Source organism: Pagrus major, chromosome 4, assembly GCF_040436345.1.
Source record: "Pagrus major chromosome 4, Pma_NU_1.0".
NCBI lineage: Eukaryota > Metazoa > Chordata > Actinopteri > Spariformes > Sparidae > Pagrus > Pagrus major.
This window is the reverse complement of record NC_133218.1, coordinates 11,519,909-11,543,714: the sequence shown is the minus strand read 5'-3', so window position 1 is coordinate 11,543,714 and position 23,806 is coordinate 11,519,909. Positions and strand designations below refer to the sequence as shown.

The 23,806-nt window shown below is 39.5% G+C and overlaps 1 protein-coding gene across 1 annotated transcript in view; it reads right to left on the bottom strand.

Annotated features, from left to right (window-relative positions):
* The window catches only part of mtss1lb (MTSS I-BAR domain containing 2b), an 80,411-nt gene that overhangs the window by 8,063 nt on the left and 48,542 nt on the right, over positions 1–23,806 (bottom strand). Inside the window, exons 4-9 of the mRNA XM_073464697.1 lie at positions 8,243–8,327; positions 7,334–7,425; positions 6,013–6,087; positions 2,087–2,244; positions 1,000–1,107; positions 809–906 (exon numbers count right to left, since the gene is read on the bottom strand). Coding sequence (XP_073320798.1) covers positions 809–906; positions 1,000–1,107; positions 2,087–2,244; positions 6,013–6,087; positions 7,334–7,425; positions 8,243–8,327 — 616 coding nt within the window. The remainder of the gene's footprint in view (positions 1–808; positions 907–999; positions 1,108–2,086; positions 2,245–6,012; positions 6,088–7,333; positions 7,426–8,242; positions 8,328–23,806) is intronic.

The window sequence follows — 23,806 nt, the reverse complement described above, 5'->3', positions numbered from 1 at the left end:
ACATGCATTTGTTTTGGAAGCAAGTGACAGAGAGACCGCAGGATAAATCGCGATAAGGTAATGTATTTAGTTGATTTTATATGTGATATATGTGATCGGACCTGAGCACAGGCATCATTCATAATAACTATATAAAAAATAGCAGTCTTTTCACCGATGGTCTTGTTTGCTGTAACTGGTCATTTAAAATCATCAGGTATCACGAGACTGTTTAATAAATGCTTAAAAGTTCCTCGTAGTCACTTTAAGATTCATTAAAACTGTTAACAGTGTAAACACCAACACTCCCCTGGTGAACCGAGCCCTCAGTTCAAAACTGCTAGATTAATGGCTGACCGAACTAACTAGCTAATGGCAGCTACAGTTAGACCCGTTTGTTTTTAGTATGAATTCAACAGGTGGCCAATTCTTACATATTGCAGCTTTGAACATTCTATAAAGTTTCAAGTTTCTTATAAGTGCATACAAATGTGTTATAATGTAACAATAAGATGTTTATAATGCAATTATTAATGTTTATATTGTGTTATTGATGTTAAGCATCTTATAATGACTTAGAAGGGCCTCATTACTCATGAACTAACACTTATTTTAAGGACTTTAATATAAAGCGTAACAGGAGGTTCCACTAAACTGAAGATGACTGGACAAACAGTAATGATGGACTGACACACAAACAGAAAGACTGACAGTCACAGTGAAACATAAACATCAGAGATAGCTCCTCTTTCTGGTACTCAGACAGTTTATTACACAAGGTGTTGGTCATTATGTCTGTGTGTACATGTGTGTATTTGTGTGTGAGTACCTGCACATGCTGCTCTTGCGAGAGCCAGAGCTGCTTGGAGATGAAGGAGGAGTCTGATAGGACCAACTGTAATCTGAGCCCTTCAGATCCTTAATCACCTGACACAGAGATAGAGATGGTGAGGTTTCCAGGTTTGCTTATTATTTGTCACTTTCATTATAGGTGTCCTACATTAGGTGGGTGTGTTTCACCTGTTCACTAGCAGGGGGCAGTTTGTGAGGATCGGTTGTCAGCACAGTGAGGTCATCGATAATGGCCTGGAGGTGGGTGATCTCTCCCAGCATTGCGATCTCTCCATTCTAAAAAAAACAAAAAACAGATAGAAACAAGGACTCTAATTTAGTAATGACCTAAATACTAATTACCTTACTGTCTTTCAATCAGATTTGATCTTTTCCCAAAAGTCCAACACATATCAGACTGGTAATACAGTGGCATGTCAGCTGACATGGTCTAAAACACCCGTAACACATCAGACATGACAAGAAGTGTATATGGAGTCCTGTACAATAATCAGGGCTGTACTATTTTACCTGATTTCTCACCAAATTTCTCATCATTAGTATTGTTTATATAATATATATAATACTTAGACTGTCGCTTGGAAACAAGGACAGTGGTTCCCATGTGTACCCTGATATAGAAAAAAAACTAAATTGTAAACACTACACAGCACTCCTGCCATCATTTGCAGTTTTACTATATATGTATATATATATATATACATATATGTATATTTCTCTCTCTCTCTCTCTGTATGTAGATATGTATATATATGTATATATATATATATATATATATATATATATATATACAGGTGCTTTCACCTGTAGTGTCTCCCCTTAAGTGAACTTTATATTGTTTAGTTTATGTCATTCTTTTGTAGATTCTAAAATCTAGCAGCTGCATCAAGTTACATCATATGGTTCACTTTTCAGTGTTTTATTGTTTATAACAAAATCCCAGGTGTGAGGTAACTTTACTGTTTTAGACCTATTGCAGTATTTCAAGAAAGTTTTATGCAAAATTAAAATAATACAGTTTACTGTGACATTTTTGGTCACCTTAATCGTAACATAAAAATTCAACACTCTCCTATCCCTTTCTAACATGTGACACTACACACACCTCGGTCAGTTCAACTGCAGTATGTTGCCTCCCAGTGGAAATCAAGTGCAGTGAAACTGTCAGACAACCAACATCCCCTTGAATCACTTTGAGAAAGACACCTATCCTTCACCCTATCACCACCCCACCCCTCCATTTCTATCTCCTCACCACAACAGGCTGAAGGAAGGTGATGAAGGTGCAGAAGCGGCCCCTCTCTTCCACGAGGGCCCGGCGCACTGCCTGCTTCTCTGTCTCCTCCATCAGCAGGCACATGTCAGTCACATCCTGCATGGCACTGTCCAGCTGAGGCTGCAGGTCCCCTCGCCCTGGGGTGTGGAAGGTGCATTCGTAGTGAGAGACAAGAAAATATGAGGTTTAAGATAATGAGATAGGCAGGTGAAGGAGAGGATAATGGTAGAAATGCATGAAGGAAAGAATAGAGAGGAGAGGACGTAGGTGACAGGAAAGATGGAGGTCTAGATAGTGTGTGAAAGAAGTGTGTGTGGGTGTTTACAGCATGAACACGATGTGGGCTTGATCTGATATCTCTTCACAAGCCTCTGCTTCCCACAATGCATTGCTCCATCAAGCCACTGTCATACATTAGAAATCTCAGACAGAGTGAGACAATGTAAGCAGAAACACCTTGTTTGGTGTTTTGGCTCTGTACTTTTTATTTCTATGTTTAATCTATACTGTACTTTTCATACAAGGGTTGGCTATGGCTCAGGAAGTAGTGTGGGTCGTCTACTGACCACAGGGTTGTTCGATACCAAACCTCCTCTTGTCCCGATTGTTGAAATATCCTTGGTCAAGAAATGAATCCCTGGTTGCTCCCTAGTCACTGGGGATGCACAAGCGGATGCATTCCTAATTACTCAAGCCAGGATAAATTGGGTAGGGAACTGTGTCAGGAAGGGCCTCCTGAGAGTCTAAAAAGCCTAGGCCAAATCAAATATGCAGATCAATCAATCAGATTTCCATGCCAGGTTGGCTAGATGGTGTGAGCAAGATGGTAACAGATAATCTGTAGTGACCCCTACGTAGGAGAAGCTGTAAGAAGGGGATGGCAAGTGCATCATGTCATTATATTATACAATAGTGGAAAGACTGTGACCACTAATAATATGGCTAATGTCCTACAAACTTCCAAGCCAAAGACTGTCTGATTTTCTGTTGTCTCTCATTGTGCCACCTCAGACTTGGGCTGAATATATGCATGAAAAGTTGATTGCAATGTGTGAGAGTGTGCACTTTCCCTCTCTGTCACTGTGTCAGACATCACCCAACACAATGGCAGTACAGAGCCAAAACACAAATCATGTGTTTCTGTATTCAAACTTTACTACTTGCTGTGATTGCACAGCAATCAGTTGACAAAAGATAAGAGGTGCATAAGTGTGGTGTAGGAAATCTGAATTCTACCTACTGTTAACAGAAAAAAACATGAAATCCAATGAATGGAAAGCAAGACATGAAAAAGGTCTTTGTAGTGTTACAGCATGCAAAACAGTGAGCAGAGATCTCTGCCATAACAGAGAGAGAATCCGGAGAGGAGGGGTAGCATGAGAGCAGAAACCCTGCTGTGTGACTACAAAGCTAATAGTAGCAGCTACAGAAGTCATGCAGGAGTCAAGGAGGAAGAAGTTAAAATAAATCATGCAACTTCTCAAACAACCATCAAACTATAGAAGCTGAACTCTCATCTGTCACCAGGAGACAAAACCTGAAGTCAAGCGACTTTAGGAACTCTATTGTTTCAATTAGGTTTCTAAAAACAGAGCTAGATTCATGAATATGTTTAATGGAGAACAATATATTTCAAAAAGATAATCTATTACATGACCTCCTGTCAGTGATTATTAGACCAAGAAAAAAACAAACAAAAAAACAATATAAAACTATGTTCCCTGAAATGTTTTGGTACATTAACATCTGTCATGTTGTTGTCAGTTTGATGGTGGGGAGAAGTTCAGGTTCAACAAGTGGCAATAAGTTTGTGGTAATATAACTGATTGCTAATTAATTTGTTTATATTGAATGCACCTTAAAAACAGATAATTAAAACCAGACAATAATCTACATCTTCACTGTACAGACTGCCTTGAAGATATAAAAAACTGAACACAAACAAATCTGAAATCACCAACAGCTTAGATCAACTGTCCACCTAACAGAATTCTTCTTTCACCTTCGGACCATTGCCAAAATAAAACCTTTCATCTGGTTCAGTGAGTTTGTAAAAGTTATTCATGCCTTCATCTCTTCCCGGCTTGATTACTGTAACTGATAAAACTGATTATTATCAGCCAGTCGTTTTTGTCCTGCCTGCAATTGGTCCAAAATGCAGCTGTCAGGCTCCTGACTGTTTCCAGGATGAGGGACCGTATTACCTCGAACCGCTGTATTTAAATGGGCTTTATTAATACTCAAATCATACCCCCATAAAGAACATACTGCTCTGCAGTGAACCTGGTATACTGGTGCTGTAGTAAGCTAACATAAATAAACTTCTTTATATTTTTGGGGAATATATTTATACATTATTATATTATATTATATTATATTATATTATATTGTATATACTGATACATGACACAAAAGGACCCTAAAAAGGAAAACACAATGCTACCTGCTGGTTTCTGCAACCTTCATACCTTGAAAGCAGATGTACATGAAGTATATTTGGCTTACATTTTGCTTGTGTGGTGCATTTCACAAAATAATGTATGTATAATAATGTATCCTCATTTAAGTTACCACAAACTATTAACTCTTTATTAGTGACTGCAATGCATAAACATAAAGTGGGGAAATCAGGGCCACCTGGAAAGTTAATCCAGCCCTCATAACAAGGTTTTCTGTTTCCCTGGAGCCAACATTCATGACTCTTCTATATAGTAAAACAATTGCCTAATTATACACTAAAATGGAAACCAGAAACCCTTGTATCACAAATAAGTTATATTTTGGATAGTTGACTTCAGATGGGTGAGAATGTGAGTAAAAAAGGAGGTGACGCGGCAGAGCAGTAGCGAGCGACAGGCTGATTGATACTTACCCTGCATCTCTATTACAGGGGGACAAATACCACAGGGAGGGAGAGACATAGAGATGGTAGCAGTGAGAGGGGGAGACAGCAAAAAGGAAGCAAAATAAGAAAAGAGAAGGGGGGGGACAGAGGGCGAGAGAGGGGAGAGAGAGAGCAGAAATAGCAGAACTCATTGTTAAGGTTAGTACAAGGAAGCCATCACAAGACAGCCACAGTGCCACAGGTTAGAGCAAAATAACACTGCTGCAACCAAAAACTAAATACCACCAAGCATCAGCACTGACGGGGCTGAGCACACACTCAAAAACATAACAAAAGAGGACGCTGCACTGTTTCACTGTCAGTTTCAACAAATGTTCTATCTTCTAATGTTTTTTTTCATGTTAATAATGTTTTTATTTAATGTATACCTTACATTGTATTTACTACAAACATTACATATAAATAAAAGTTATTATTTTTCAGATTGACTTTGCAGAAATCTTACATTTATGTATTCATCTGCCTGGCAACTGAGTGTAAGCTGCTCCAGAAAGAACGCACTAATTATTGGTTGCTGCATCACAGAGTGAAGTGTTTCAGGACAAATGAGAAAAGACCTGAAATACTACTGATCACCACTAGATGACAGTATAAATCAACAATTCTTTTGACTGAGAGTATAAAGACTGTAGTTCTTGACCTCAGTTTTTGAATGCAGTCACTGTATTTTGAGGCTGTTTTGTAATGTTTTTATCAAGAATCCCAATCAGACAAAAACCACAAATCAACATTTGATCCAGTTGAGGCCCAGGGAATATTAGTGTTGGTGTTGATTTCCAATTCACTGGCACTAGTAGCAACAGTGGTGAGATCATAACTGAGATAACTGGTAAAAATGAACTGAATGTCTAAATGTATCCACGGCTACAGCACATGAGCTACACTGAAACACCAGTTTCCGACAATGGTGCCTAAGCGACCTTGCGAAATGTTATTTGACCTCTACATTGTGACATTCTGTCAGATGTGAGCGCTCGGCAGTGATACTGCTGACTGTTACCTTTACGAGCCTTCTTCTGTAGCTTCATGGTGTCAGATGACTTCTTCTTGATCTCGTGCCGTGACCTCTTGTACTCTTGAAACAGGATGAACAGAAATGCTTTAGTAAGAGGAACTGGTAATCTCAGGTTGCTTACTTCTCTATTATCTACTATTATCAAATCTATCTGCTGATCATAAAAAGAAGAAGGTTAAGAAAGGTATCTCCAAACTATTTGTAAGCAATATATACATTCATGATCAGTAAAGTGCAGCAACAAGCTCACAGCTTGTGGTTTGTTTGTTTGTTTGTTTGCTGTAAGTCAGTGTAAACATAAAGAACAACAACAACTTATTTTTTTACCTTGTTATAAGGGTCCAGACACAACAAACTGACATCAAAGAACTAGCAGTCATGAAAGTGACTGTGTTGCCTCATGTCACCGGTGTCTCAGGTACAACACGCCACAAAGACCAAAGGTGATGGCCAACAAGCTTGTAAGTTCTGCGATGTGTGAGAGGAAATATCTCTCCATACAACCAGGTGGTAGCAGTCTATACCAGTTATTCAGAAAGGGAAACCTGAAGGACTTCAGAACCATTGTCTATACAATCATTTTTACCCCACTCTCACTTATATGGTCACTTCTAATCAAGAATATGTCTGACAAAAAGTTGCCAATGGCACTGGCAAAGATTCAGAGGTAAAAAATAAAAAGAAACCATGATAAATGGGTGAAGTCATGGATACTACAGCGACATTAGCAACCCATGCTGTACACACAAAACGGTGGGGTAGGGATAAGTGGTACAGTAGGGCCAAGGGGGGGAATTGGGATTGGGCATAAACGCACAGTTTTATATTTCATCATCATCATCATTCATTAGGTTGGTACATCGGAGGACATGGCACAAAAGCTCCACCCAAAAAATAGTTAACAAGGTGACGGCAGATCAGCTTCGGCCATGTCATCTGGGCACATCCTGCATTGGTAAATCAAATACTTACATACACACCTTCCTGTAAGGTTACATTGTGGTGTGAATAGTGGAAATCAACAGTTCTTCTTGTGAATGCTAAGATGACAACCGTCAGTTGTAAATCCTTTCTCATAGTATTAGAAACAGCTGTGCAGGGTTTGGTGTCTGATAAGCCTTCAAATTTATGGAAATGTTGATCAAACTGGATTTACTGGATTATATTTATTGTCTCACTTTTACTGCAGCAATGCACTCACACCATCATAGTCCCTTGTATTTTTTAATGCAGTGCTGCTAATATTACGGGATGCACCCCAGATACAGGGCAAGAACTTGATGAATTAGCATGATAACCTGTGTACCTTTGGCATGATCCTTATCCAGCTGGTTGGCTGTCTTCTTCCAGTCCTCAATCTTGTCTTGGAGAGGAGTGATCAGACTCTCCATCAAAGCACTGTAGGACAGCCAGAGATATGTAAATTAAAAGACAGCTTTGACAGAACACCAATAACTACTGTTTTGTTTCATTCAAAATCAATCCTATGACTAATATTTCCATTGTGTGGTGTCTTGACAAGAGACTGATGTAGTGTAAACAGTAGAAACGCCAATTCTGACCACGAAGCCCCACTGAATATGAGACACTACTGTATATTTCTGGAATGAGATCATTATATGAATTCCCTCCACATGTCAGTCCACTTCATAATTTCAGTATCTGGTACACTGCCCTCCTGCCTATCCACACATGCATATGTGACACAAATGCACATATGTACAGTAAATGTAGGATTATCGGAACATGTGCAGACACACACAGACACACAATGGCTTTTAGATTGACTTAGTCTTCAAAGGGACTCCTGTTGTTACCATGGTCATAGATTATCATCATCATCAACATCATCATCGTCATGATCAATGTATTATTTTTCGCCATGGAGAAGTCATTAGACAGTATGGAGACTAAAGGAAATGCAAACAATGGCTGAAAACAGACTCTTGGTGAGGTTTCCAGAACAGTCTGTGTTTGGTGCCAATTGTCGTATTTATTTACAGTAATTTAAGTATGTACAGACAGAGCAATGCTCCTAATGGAATCCATACATGACAAAAAAACCTCAAAAAGCATTTGTTCCATAATAAAAACACAGTCAACTTTAGATGAAAACACGCATGAGGTTTGACTTCTGAAAACCCTGTTGTTGCTTCAGGGTAAAGCCAACAAAAGGAGGAAAGGGAGGAAAGTCAATGGAGGACATGTATCTTACTTGGTGAACTGGCGAAGTTTGGCCTCAATGCTGCGATGCCTCATGCACATCCTGGTCAGCGCTGAACCGATGTCTCTGGTTGCCCCTGGAAACACAAAACAGCTAGGTTCATTGGATGAAACGCACACACACACAGACATACTGTACAGTCCAAACAGATGCTACCAAAGAGTCTCACTACACATTTACCAAAGAAACCACACAAAGCTGTGATGAATATTTACATTACAGCTCTGAGTGAGCTGTGTGAAGTCAAAGCATTGTGTTCTTCAAACAGATGAACATCTACCAAGCTTTTGTATCCTTTTACACTGAGCCAGTATTTACACAAGAAACAGATCTGCCTCTCGTAGACACTCTACACACTCCTGCTTCGCCCAAATAAAGTAGTGTCCCGTGAGTGTGTGTTTGTGTGAGAGCCAATAGCTCAGAGACCCAGTTTCATGAGCTGCTAACCTGCAACTGTAAACACCAGTCTATTTTAAGGCAGAGTAGGTCCATGTGGAAAAAGCTGACCCTGGAGTTAGAGTCAGTTCAAGTGATGGCAGACACTGCTAACTTCCAAACAAGGTGCTAAGAGCTGCTGCCGCCGCTGCACAGGTGGAGAGCTGACAAGAGAACGTGATTATAGCTTCACTCTCATGCTATGTACTTAAAGACTTTCCAGCAAAAGGTAAGGCTTATACAGTATACGGTGCCTAGAGAATACCATAATCACTGCTGCCACTGAAATGTACACACTGGAAAATTCAGATTAAACAGCAGCCAAATGGGATTTCCTTGAGAGTCACTGTTTATCATCAGGGCTTAGACAGGCTTACACAGTCAAACGCAGGGAATGCAGAGGGAGGAAGGGCGTTGTTCCAAAATGTTATGCACCAGATTAATATTCTTATCCAAAACTGAAAAAATCCAATGTTTGGACAAAAAGGGGGATGGTGACTTCCCCAAAATGATTCAATCCACAATTTCAGAATGAATATGAGAAACCTCTTCTGTTACACCAGACATACAGTGACCATATTGTTGAAAAAAGGAAGTTTTCTTCAGATACACTCTGGTAGTCTTATAATTCACAAAGTCATTTAATGCAAACCTGGTCTTTTTTTCAAATTGTATCAATTACATTCGCATTTTTGGACACAACTGCACACAAGATTTTAAGCCACGCTTTACATCATTTTTAAATAGACTGAAATATCTCATGTTGAGGTCTGCATTCAGCTGAAAGCACTGCTGTGCCTATAGAGCCTCACAGAGACGCTAACATGGTTGTAGACTCTTAGTCTGACAGTATGTCAGTCCACCTCAGCCATTATGGCATGACAATGTTAACTACCTATAAATGTCCTATTTAGAAGAATTCCCAACTTGTCAAATACTGATGCTTTGGGATTGTAGGTCAGGTTGGCGTCATCCCAAAGCATATTTGACAAGTTGGGAGTGAGACTCAAAAATCAGCTTTCTAACAAAATCAACCTTTAAATAGATTCTCACTTTTCACAATAACTGTGTTTGGTAACCATGGTGTAGTTGAAGGAAAAATAATGGTCACGGCAAATAAACTACGGCTAAAGTATCTTCTCAGTGTGAGCACACTACAGTATGGAAAAGTAGATGTGTGCAAAAAAAGTCCAAAAACTAGGGTACAGTTTGGGTTAAGAAACTGAAACATGTTTAGTTAATGCTTTGGAAAGACTGGAATACAGTTAATCAAAAAGCAATTTTAAGTATTTTTTTTTCTCTATTATTTTTTTTTATTTCACAATAATTCAGCACAAAAGACAACAAAAATATCTATCCTGATACAGTATCAGTGACAGAGTGACTGTACAGTTTTTTCCCTTTTTTTCCTTCCTTTCCCTCCCTCCTCCCTCTTTTTTGTACACACATCCCTACCCTCCCCGTATTTCCCAAAGAAGAAAAACAAAAACAGAATACAAACACATCAGGAGAAAATGAAAATAAATAAAAAGCAAAAAAGCAGCAACACATATTCACTGATATCAGTGGAGTATTTGCACATATATGTACATACATGCCCATACATACACATATGCATGCCCATAGGCCCTACATGTACACATGCCTATACCTATACATCCCCATATATACAGGTTACACATATACATACATATTTACATACTCATACATACACATAGTGTACATTTTATGTTACGGTCTACCTAGCTACGTAAGACACAGATTCGGGGTTAAACTAAGCTAATCACTAGTCCCCTTTAGAAAATTTCTCCAAACTTGAAAGTAATGGAAACCAAAATTCTTGGAAAATATGACCACAATTATATTTTTCCAAGGTTAATATTTCTAATGGTAAAAATACTAAAATCTGATCCATGAAAATCTTAAGGAATTTTAATGACCGAACACAGACACCAGTTTCCTGCAATAAGTCAAATGCACAAGTCAATTCACTACCACAACCTCCACACCTTTATTGTCTGCCTAGCAACATGAAAGGCGCATTACAAGCCACTATAGGGATACTGGGTTAAGAAAATGGCATATGTAATAGAAATAAGCTTTAAGCAGGGCATTTAATAAAAATTATAAAAATTAGATTAGAAAAACACCGAGGCACTGTCTTTTAAACTATTAATACGCTTTTATTGTCACATTAAGCTCCAATGTGTTTGACATCAAGCCTTCGTCAGGGTGTCAAAATTAGTGTATTTAATAGAACAAAGCTTTTTTGAATGTATAATTAAATGTTTTTTGTATGTTTATGTCATACAAGGATAAGCCCAAACCTGCTTTTTTATTTCACATTAAAACATAATATGTAGCACACTTTAATGACAGGTAGCTATTTCAGGGTGACACAGAGTTCATATGCAGTGTGTTGGATAAAATTGCATTATATCCTACGTTAGATTTCATGACACTCAGCTCTAGTTTGGGATGTCTCCTGCTTCTAAATGAAAACTGAATGGCCTCGTCCTGCCCTGCTCTGATCAACCTGGAATGCCTTGCTCGTGAGTACCTCAATGGTAATCAGTATTACTTGCAGATTCAAACCAGCAACCCTTCTGATTAAAACAGTCATAATGCACATACGCACATATGTTACCACATACCCATACACTACCAAATGCCAAAGCACACACACGTACACACACATACTTACACTGTGTGTTGTTCACATCCAGAGAGAAGTGCTCCATTCATAATTAACAAATTCCTCCCTCACGCCTCCTGTTCTACCCGGCAACCATTCATTAAAGGAGAGTCACCCTCCCCCAAACACACACACACACACACACATACACACACACATACACGTATAACACACAAGTATAACAGTTGCACAACTGAAGCAGTATTTTGAACAGTGTGTTGACAGTGTGGTCTAATCCAAAAATCAATAAGTCGAACATGAAACTGACGTGGGGAGAGAGTGAAGCAAAGTCACATAACCAATGAAGCGAGAGTGTGTGATATTTTGTGTCGAAGGAGAACGAAGACCGGGAAAGAAATGAGAGAGGAAGAGATGGAGGAGAGATGAGAGACCATGAAGACGAGAGGGGTCGCCTCGCACATTTTAATGAGCTCACTGCTGGCGAGGGAACCATGAGACTGGAGTTACAGCCAAGTGTGTGTGTGTGTGTGTGTGTGTGTGTGCGTGTGAGTTTGTGTTTGATCTCTACATTTATGATGGTCCTCTTCCTGTTTGTCTGTTATTACCATGCCTCTCAGACTCCACAGGAGATCAACAACTAGATGAGGGAGGCATAGAACACACACTACTCACATCTGGAATACAGCTACTGTGTGTACATATGTTTGTGTGTGTATGGGCCAAGCACTGGCTTCAACTACGTTAAGTTATGCTTGTTGTTTCTTGCAAAATTGATCCAGCAATGTCTACTGTGTATGTCAGGCTCTGTGGTGGTCAAAAAAATGAGTCCGATGCACTATAAAACTGTGACACCATTTGCTGCATTCTCATCATAAAATTACAACTGCTCTTCCTCTATCCGGCCATTCATCTTTAATCACAACAGTATGTGAAGTTATAGACTAATCGTAGGGTAGTAGCTCTGTTTAATCTTTACATTTCTACAAAAATAAACATCAAAATGGAATCTGAATTGTATCTTCTTTTGGCTAAAACACTGTAACAGTGACTTTAATCTGTACTTACCCATATTTTTATAAATAGTGGATTTATATGCATTGTAAAAAGAGTCGCACATAATCATGAACTCACAGAGAATTATCACCAACTCAGCACTACAAAATATTTTTCCTTTTTCAGCTCATTGTTTTGATTTTTAGAGCTATGACAAGTGTGTTCACATTTTTTTCCTACCGCCCCTAGATTACTGAGATTGATTGTAGAATGTTTAGAAATATTTTGTTCATGTTCTACATTTACAAATCTTTTTTAATATGTTTTGCCTTTTTATTACAACATCTGATGAAAAACGACACAGAGATTTTCATATGTTTTAATTAATTTCTGATGTAATTTCAATACTTTAATCATTTATCTTTGCTTATTGACTTACATAACCTTATAGCTTAGGTTGTACACATTTCAGGGATATGAAGCATTTGAAGATACTCCTAGAAATTAAATCACAATCAGAAAAAATCCTTTTGTAGGCACTGGCAGATCATTTCTATTGCAGGGTTCAAAGGGTTAAAACAGGTTTATCCAAAACAATACACAATCTATTATATTCTATACTTTACACTGCACACTTGTTTATGGTGTACATAGTTAGATGAACTGATTTGCACTGTTGAAGCTGTTGAAGTGTTTCATATTTTACTGTCTAGCCTCAGCCAGGCTCTATGAATTCTGAAATATATCTAAAGAAAACTACAGTAATCAGCTATAGTGTGTGTGGTTTTATTTACAGCGTGTTTTATTTCAAGTCTCTCAAAAAGCAAACAAATAGCAAGTATGCAGCCAAACAGAGTCATAAAACCTTACATTTAAAGCAGCTGAGTCTGTCTCCATTAAGAAATGAATGTGAAAGTCAAGTTCAAGGCAAAAGGGCAAACACTATGGGACTATTTTGCCCTTACAGCACAAAAGTACACGTATTTATGGTTATTATAGTTGTTTTTGTCACTAAAGTGTGCCAGTATTTGGAGATAAATCCCCTAGCCCCCACCCCCTTTCTGTCTGTCTGTCCATCCTGCAGAGAAGGAGGAACTCTCTCCTGGGAAATATGACTTTACTCTTTTTCCTTCCTCTCCCCTCACTCGCTCTCCCTTTCCTGCTTTTGATCTGCTTCCTGGCTGCAAAGCTCCCAGTGAAATTACATGTGTGTATGTATGTGTTTGTTAGAGGGACCCACCCAGACAAGGTACTGAATACTACTGTAGCTTATCAGATGCAGTATAATTAAAGATGTTGTATTATTTCAACAATGAATTGCATCCATTAATATCCATTAATCCATTAACTAAATCAAGTTATTTCAATATAAAATGCTATGTATAAATTAATATACAGCAAATAGGCTACATTTTATCATCTGAGTTAGTTTAGCATTAGCTTTGGTAAAACCAAAAGATGTGCCATCCAATATTAACATAGTACTGCAGATACCAACCACAACACATCTGACACTTACAAAGTTAGATTTCATTGGATGGAAATGTAAAAATGACAATATAAAGAACTGTGAACATGCAGGGCAATGGGCAAAATATTCTGTAAACTCTGGAGGCCATGCTCTATATCATATATTTTTGGGATATCATCATGTTTAGTCACAGGCACAGTGTTAGTCTGCCCTTCATCCCCTAGCAACTGACTTAACTGACAGGTTTGTTACGGTTTCCATGACAGCGCAGATCTTGGCCTGTCACTAAGGTCAAGTTGTCTGCTGCTACAGAAACGAGTGCCTGAACTGCACAGAGAGAGAGAGAGAGAGTCTCACAACAACACTGCTACAACACTCAGGGTAAACCAAATCCTACCGCAACGTAAAGAAACTTATTTGGGACATTTGAAGGAAGAAATTAAATAAACACAAATACAGTGTTGTCAGGCCCTTGAAAGAAATTATGAATCATCAGATTATCATTGCACTGTCAGAGCTCGAAAGCAGGGACAGACCCTCATCAAGTTCACAGGCTCAGTGACCATGACTGGCAAATGGAAGACACTAAAAATCATGGCAACCAACAGGAAACCGAATATGTGGCCGTCGTTCGACAGGTGAGACTGAGGCAGGGAGGCGCTTCCTCCTACACTGTCAAACATTCAATAAAACACAGTACATTTAACTAAACAAGTTCAGCCTTCTAATCTCAGATTTCAAAGAGCTTAATGGCCTATCAAATTTGAAAAAACAAGACAGGGTGTATATCAGCATCCCACAACCGTTCCTAATAGCTTAAAAGTCATAAAAGTTTTTTGACAGACTGTCGATGAGCCTCTTTAACCACTCTGCTCTCTAATGATAATATGCACTCTCTCTCTCTCCCCTCTCTCTCTCTCTCTGTCTCTTTGCCTGGGGCATCTGTGGCCTTCCCACCGGTGCATCTCCATGGCAACTATTATCTATAATCTTGCAGAGGGATTCATCAGCCTCTGTCTCTCCATTTGCTGCGCAATGCAAGCAAACATGCAACTGAGCAGCCGCCCATCTGACTTGGCTAAATGCATCCAGCATGTGTATGCAAGTTTGTGTGTGTGCTTGTGTTTGCGTGTGTGTGTGTGTGTGTGTGTGTGTGGGTGTGGGTGTGGGGGGGGTCTTCCATTTTATGCCACATCAGGAGAAAAAGAGCCAAAAGCCAGAAATTCAAATGTTTCTTTTATTTCTGTTAAAAAATCGAATCTACTGTTTGGACACCTGTCACAGTGTTACACCTGAACTTACAGTCATACTAGCACCAGTCTGTGAATATTCCCTGTCTACTTTACCACCTTTTGTATTTAGTTGAAGCCCATACGAGAGACAAATTTTAAAAACATTTGTTCCCCGTTTCGGCACAATCTTCTGGCTGACTCATGCTAACTCCAGGTCAGTGTTCACTTCTGTTCTGATTAAATAGTGAATTTGCCCAGCCAACCAATAGAAAAAAACGTTTTTTGAGACAGGTTCTGAAATGAAGCAGTCATTCATCCAGCAGTGTGTCATTTGCTGTTTTATTAAATATTACACTGCAGGCTTCAAACTGCAGCATTGCACGGGACAAAAAAAACCACAAACACCCACCATCATCTGGCTCTTTTCTTTCATGTGAATTGGTACAATTGGCATTCACTCCCGGGTCAAATGACTGCAGTAGTCACAAGTTTATTGGCTCCAGCTCCTTGCCAACCACGATGCTATGACATGCATTGCAGTTAAGGATGCTGGCTTATTAATATTTTTCCTTCCGTCTCTGTTCAAGCAGCCTTCCAGCATCATTCGGTTGGTGCTGAGTGTGAAAGAGAGACTGTAAAAGTAAAAGATATTACAAAAGTAACCATTGTTACGTTGTCAGTCACTTCCTTGTACCAGGGAACATAAAAAAAGAAGGAAAGGTCATTATGTCGCAGAATCTCACTTTGTGGTGACAGCTGTATTGAAGTCAACGGGAGATGCATTGGGAAACACACTAAAACCCAACATATCTATGTTGTATGACTTCTGATAAAGAAATGCCTCCAGAAAATAAAAGACCACACTTCAGAGACTAGGTTAACCACTGAGTTTTTTATCCGCACGATGCTCATTCCTTGAATTTGTGTAGGAAAGGCTCCTGTTTGCGCTGCTGTTCGCACTCTGATGTCAGTCCGACCTTCCCTGTTTGATCACAATATCATTGGCCCTCTCAATCATTTGGGGGAAAAACCTACTCTCTGAAGTATGTGTGGTCTTTTCTGGAGGCATTTTTTCATCAGAATTCATACAACAAATATATGTGTTAGTGTGTTTCTGCATGCATCTCCCATTCACTTCAATAAATGATAAATGGACTTGCATTTCTATAGCGCTTTTCCAGTCTGCATCTTTTGAGCTATTTGGGGTTCAGTATCTTGCTCAAGGACACTTCGACATGCATCTGGGGGAGACGGGGATTTGAACCAGTGACCTTCCAATTACTAGACGACCCGCTCCATCTCCAGAGCTACAGCCACCCCAACACTGTGACCATGGTCAGGTGCAAAAGCAAGATTCGGTGACGTCATGACCCTTCCTTCTTTTTTAGGTTCCTTGGTCAGTACCCAAGCCTTGCCAGCTGCCTAATCGGTACTGCACATGTGCAACTTCCAACAGAGATGAGAATGAAGTGAGATGTGTCCTACTTTCATCATGAGCTCCAGAAAAAGAAAGATGCTTCAGAATTGTATTAATGAAACATAGCGCAGACCAGCATCAGTCACTGACCAATCATATCCATTCTTCCAAATTAGACGGTCTATTTAAATCTAAGCTGTCATACACTGATCTCTCCTTCAACACTGCTGCACTCACAACACTGCTGCCGGCAAAGCTCGCCACCACCACCCCAGCCTCCACCTGCTTAGTCTGAGTCTAAAATGGCTTCTAATTTATCTAGTTGCTTCGATTCTACTCCTGCGGGGGGGTATTCATTGCGCTCCCTGGAGTGACTTGGCATGCTATTGTCTGATATTTCTGAACTGCAACTTCTTATTATTTATTGCCAACATTTACATTACTGATACTGATGCTATACATGTGTCTGCAATAAGCCAATATGGCCAAAACATCAGCCTGGCCGATTTATTGATCTAGCTCTACAATGGACATAAGCTGAACTGTCAGATATTAACACAAGCAGTGTGCATTCATGTCAAAGCCATTAGATGCACAGTAGTGCATTCATGTGGTGTTGGAATAATCGGAAAAATCTGTTCCCTAATGGGAAAATTAACATGAATGCTTCGTCATTTTAGAACAACAATTTTTTGACTTTGCCATTGCATACACAGAAACATGGTGGACAAAAGTTTGGTTGATGGTTAGAAATGTTATTTTAATTCATGCATTGTATAAACATTTTTTGCTCACATGTAATTATAATTGGGTTATAACCATTACTTGCCGTACACGTAGAATGACCTAGATTACTAAGAAAAGTTATCTATTAGCATTAACCCTGATAACAAGTCAGGTAAAGCGATATTTATTACAGTTTTAGTGTTATGATGCAGCAACAGGTCTGGGACAGTTTGTAATATAGCTTCAAGCTTCAAACATCTGTCCACACTGAGCAATATAATACAAGACATCCTTCTTGTAGCTTCCATTTTTATTTCCATCTTCTGACTTAAGGGTCATTAACACACTAAAGTTGTGAGAACGACTTCTCAACTCAGGAAATAGGACATCTGAGGAGCAATGCACCCACCCAATCTGCTATAAAGGAGCCTCCATCCAAGACACACCTGTCTGTTTTCAGTAACTAAGACGACTTTTGCTACAACACATCAGCTGTAAGGTTTGAAAACACCTCAAAAGGCCATTGTCCAGTTTGAACATGGAAAACACAATGCTCGTGCAGTCTGACAGATGATATATGGCCCCATGTCTTTGACTACTATATTAACATTTATGTCATATCTTCCTTTATGCATGGAGTTTGTACAACCATTCAGAATATATGACAAGGATACCATTTTGTGTGTAATGCAGGCAATGATGGATGAAACTATTCTACTATCAGTAATACCAGAGAAAATGACTGTATTTTTAAGGCACCTATAGTCTGGCCTAAACTGTAAAAAAAAGAAATGGATCAAGGGGACAGTTATAATGTGGAAGGCAAAAAGAAGAATGGGATAGGAGGAAGATATAAGAAATAGGATAAAAGCATGTAATAGGTGATATAAGAGAGAGGAGGAACATGGAGTCAGGGATGATGGTGCTTTTGTGTCTCGGGTGGCATAACAAGGAGGGAGGGTTAATGCCAGAGCAGGTGAGGCTGCGGTTGCCAAGGTTACAGACGTCTGCAGCAACCGCCCATCTGTTCCCCTGACACCAGCATCTCTGCAGTGACACAGCAACAATAAGAGTTCGACCAAAATAAAGGCAGGCAGGGAGAGACAAAGAGGAGCAAAGACAAAGGTGATGAGGAGACGGATTACAGAGAAGATCTGCGAAGGCAGAGACTGCAGTAGTAGCAGCACTAGATAAAGGAGAATAATTCATGAGGCCTAGATTCTCCTCTCACTATGAAACCAAGTCAGTGAACCAGTCACCCTGACCAAAACAAGCCATCAGTCTCTGATACAAAAACATGTACACACCGAAGTGTATTCCAGGATAAATCCTGTGCAGCAAACCTCAAATACCACATGCTAAAGGAATGCACTGCAGCATGAAACATAGTTGAGGAATAAGCCACAAGAGGCTGTGGTTTGGAAGGTTTTTGATTGAGGAGAAAACTAGTGGTAAGAGTGTAAAGGCTCATCAGGATTACTAATCAATAATATAGCTAACAATGTGGTGAGCAAGTAATATTATGAGTGATGATACTTGTTTGAATCATTAACACAATGAAATATTAGGTAATATAAACAGCTTCAAATGTGTCTCAGCCAACTCAGAAAAAAATATCTGGTCCAATTTTAGTTCCCTAACCCTTGTTACAAAATATCACAGTTTCAAAAACTGTAACTGTTGACTTGTGTGTTCTTACAGCCAGTATTAATTTTAAATGAGCTCATGGTGAGTCTGTTTTCATGCCTGCCTTCTGCTTAGCAAGGGCATGCTCCAAAAACAAATATCGGGAGGCAAACTGTAAGTCTTTGTAGTTGTTCCAAAAAATATTGTAACAGAATAATATTCTGTACCTAGGGGACCTAATGTATGTTTAAAATACAGCATTTACAAGATTTAAATGCTGAATATATTATGGGATGATTCGATACGATTTGATTCCGATTCAGTACGGTACAATTCTGTGTTTCATGTAGACATTGATTTTCTATCATAAATTAGAATAAGCCAATTCTATAAAAGTGACATTGCTTACCTTCAAATAGATATTTCATAAGACCAGGGACGACCAGGGTATCCTATGTATTTTTCTTACTATTATGTATATCTGTGTCTTAACCTGCTTATACCTCAGTGTATAAAAAACACACCCGTTGTCTCATCCTAGATCTGAGGAACATCTATCCTGTTGTCTGGATCTCCATGAGCAGGGTCTCTCTGAGCTGGATCTGTCTGCATTGGACCTCTCTGAACTGGATGTCCCTGACTGTCTGTCTCCTCTGCTTCCTAGTAATGATCAGTGTATAAAATCAGACAAATGTTTACTACTGACAACAAACTCAAAAGTTTGATTAACTGAACAGTGTGCACTGTGCAGCAACTGTCAGTAGACAGTAAACAGTGTGCAGTATGGTTTAATTCAGTGCATCATTTCAGTAGACAGTAACAGTTAACAGTGTGCAGTTCTACCAGCAGTCACAGAATACAGCTAATGAGTGAAAGGGGAAAAGGACTGATAAAGAGCAGGAAATGGAGCTCCTCTACAGCATCTATCTAGTCTCAAAACCCATGCACATATAGAGCAGGTGCATGCACAAAACTGCCACACAGAACAGTATCCTAGAAAACCATTCTGGCAAGGGAGCATCTCGCGAGCCCCACCTGGACATTTTGTTAACCAAAACCCAGCTAAAATATTTTGAGCTTTAACAAGACTGGAACTACAAGTTGTCCTGTCAGTCATACATTCTTCCAGATGACAGAATTTGACATTCACTGACACACACACACACACACACACACACACACACACACGCACACACCACAGCATGCCAGCTTTGACCTCTGATCTCCTCTGTACCCATGGCAGCAGGAGGCCATGGCGAGGTCACTTCCTGTCAAATCACGTCCCTCCACCCCCAACTGCTGTTGCCACGGTGACAGGAGAATAAGACTGTACTTGACAGCTGAACTGACACACACTCTCAAGGCTAAAAATGTTTTCTGTTTCCTTACAACTGTCAACTGAATAGTTCTTTTTAATAGAGAGGTGAGGTCTGCCTTCCAGCGGACCACCATGGGACCTTATTTCAGTGTGAATATGTACGGTAGTGAATGGCAAGAGACAAATCAATTTTTGATTCTCATTGAATTGTGATGTGAATTAAACATATGATGTGAAAATGTAATTAGAAAGACTACACACCCAATAGTCACACAAATGACGTCTCATTTAACGCTCACCAAAACCCATAACTGAAACCTTGAAGACTTGGTCCAGTGTTTTCCACACATAGACTTTACTTGGGCAGGTCACCCAGGTATTTTAACGGCTGCCCAGGTATATTTGGTGGTGGTTTTTTTTGTCATCTGAGAGTATGAGTACCACGACTGACTACCCAGTGGATATCTGTCCTCGCTCTTCCCCTCCCGTCTAATGCTGTTCATGAATGCTTTGCAGAGAGAGAGGCACAATTCTCAAAAAGACACACTGGTTGACAGCCATTCTGTGGGAAACACAGAGGTCCTGTATATGAGCTGGCTCAGAGAACTGAGCCACTCTCCCTTTGCATAACTGCAGCTGTCAATATGGTCAGACTTGTGATTTTCGCCTTTTTCCATACTTTTTCTGTGTCAAGGTCACAGCCTGCTCTTGTTGGTGCTGTATATTTTACAAGATAATGAACTTCACTAAGTGGTTTTACACAAAACAAGATTTTTGCAAAAATATATTTTTAATTGACAAACAAGTGTGATTTATGGCATGATTCAAACTGGGTCAGAAACGTATTTGTCTCTCCCCATTGACTACTGATTTTTTTCCCCCAAATAAGGTCCCATGGTGCACACAAGGGCTGGGACATTCCTGGTCAATTTTTAATATTTTCAATGTTGAAACAAGTGTTACTGTTTCCCCTCATTACAGTTTCCTGTTTTTCCCAGAGGGACATGTCGAGTTTGTCGAGCTAAATTCTCTTCATCATTTATTTTTTGGCTATCTATCGTACTGTGCATTTAAATCCTTGGCAATAAGCCCTGTTCACTGCCCTGTTCACTGACACTGTCCTCAGCGACCTATCATGCTGGAGAGTTTGACCCAGTTGAGTGCCTGCTGTGATGAACCTGAACAATCGATGTTCTGGTCCAGTCTGGTTGATTTCCACAGCCAGTCAGTTCCGTTCCCAGTTGCCTCAAACAGCACACGACATTAATAAATCTTCATCAAGTACTGTGGCCACAGCAAAAACATCAAAATCTCATCCTCTGACCAACCTATCTTTATTCACGGGGTGAAATAATTTACCTACTACTAACAAACCGGGTTAACCTCCTGATTTCACGAAATGGATCTTGTTTTACTGATTTCATATATTCATTTGGTTTCAGTCATGGAGAGACAGACCATGTGAGTCAGACATTCACATATCTCTTTTGGTGATGTTGTCTGATGACAACACAGCACTCAGCCTACTGAACAGGCCAGAACTGAAGGTGTCCTACTTCCAACTCTTATTTGACAAGAAATCACACAAGTCACATGCTTGGTGACTGTGTAATGAAACTAAACTTGAAAATGAAGATGTTTGTGTAATGTAGATGTTTTTAACTATATCACACTCCTCACCTGAGCGTGAGGAGCCTGCCTTGACCAAAAGTTTTCTGACACTTTTTGTTCATTGGTCTCATCAGGGCTGAGCCAAAATGTCTTGTTCATCTCAGCGTACTGCAGTGTAGACTGAGCTACTGTAAACTGTGTAATGATTATAGCTTATTAAGCACTGATTACCTACTATTAATGCCTCACAATACTCAATTTACCCTTTTTGGTAATTAGCAGTTAAAGATTTGTCTTCATGCACTCTGTAATTAGGTTTAATATGAAATTATTATACTGTATCTTTCATTTTGTTTGTGATTTTCTACTGTATGTTTGACTCCCTCATTGGCTCACAATGTTAAAACAGATATACAAGATTGATGGAGGTTGGCAGCACAAGCTACATTTCTTTATGGTAATTGTGGTAAAAGTAACATTTCTCAACACTGATTGCATCCTCAGCTGAAATTGGCCTTCCACATTTTGGACCAGCGATGTCCTGCTAATAATAAGAGGATAAGACAGCAAAATACAACAACACACTGTAGCTCCAGTGTTGAATAACATCCAGGAGGAAAAGCCCAAACTCTCATCACTGCAGAGTAAGCCTGATATCCTCTAAGGGGTAGACAAAATAACATGACCAACTGTGTAATACAATTCAGTGCAATAGTCCTGTAATAAATGGTACATGTGCTTTGTACCTTTGTGTTATAATGTTGTCATTGTATCAGGGAGATGTTTACTGAATAGGTGTATGATTAAAAAAAAAAAAAAAAGCCAATTTTGTTACAGTAATTTTTTAAGAAAAAATATCAAACATTTGCCGGTTCCATCTTCTTAAGTGTTATGAATCTAACAGAGGAATCTTTGAGTTTTGGACAATTGGTTGGACAAAGTCAGTTATTTTAAGACTTAATTTTGGCCTCTGAGAATTTGTGAGCATTTTTGACTTTTCAAGGGTAAATGATTGATCATGAAAATAATTGTCATATTAATTGATGATGGGAATAATCGTAAGTTGCAGCCCTAGTGGTAAAAGTCACCTGGTTTACAGAGATGGGATGAATGTAAGCCAAGGGCAAAGGTCAGAGCCTGGAGCTTTAGAAAAAAGAGACACCTGACTCTTTGTCTATGTGCGTTGTTGTCTTGGGAATAACAGCGTGTTAAGCTCAATGTCTTCGTTTTCTATCATTGTCTTTCTTCTTCCCTTCATCTCGGTCTCTCTTTAATACTCACAGATTCCTGTCTAAAGGAGAGATCTGTTTCTTCCCTGTCATATGGGAATAACCATCCAAACAGTCTGACAGCCCAAAGCCCTGACTTGAAAGTGTAGAAGCCTTAAAACAGCACAATAAAAGTTTTCTGTATTCTCTGGCTGAACTGTAATTCCCCCTATTCCCACATTCAGATGAACTTACATCAACTTACTTACTTACTTTCTGTTCAAGAACACCACAAATACCAACAGTCACCTCAATGTCAGCCACAAGTAAAAATCCAGAGACGTTTTAAGAGCTGATGAAATGACCTCAACAATGTTCATGTCTTCATGTTGTTTCTCCTATTTTTAATGACATTTCCATCACTCTTGATCTTGAGACCCTGAAGCTCTGACGTCAATATAGCACAACCTGTATGAAACCTTCAGGGCTCCAGAATGACAGAGACCAGCTGCAGAACAACATTAACATCACAGAGAAAGCCCACTGCTGGACAACTTCCTTACATGCACAGAAGTACACACATTTACTCCAAAGCGCAGCAACTTGGACCCATTAAGATGCAGGGTGCTGTAGAATAGTCAGAGGGCTGGTGTAATGCTTTAGAGTGGAGTCAGCTGGGCCTGGGAAAGCATGCACATTCTCTGGCTTTGATTACAGAGGCTTTAAATCTCTCTGACACACATACACACCAACACATACACACACACGAATATACAAACTGAAGTACAGATACACACTCTCTCCCCAGAGACCAAGGCAGGACTGAACTACAAGCCTCCAGACATGGCATATTTACTCAAAA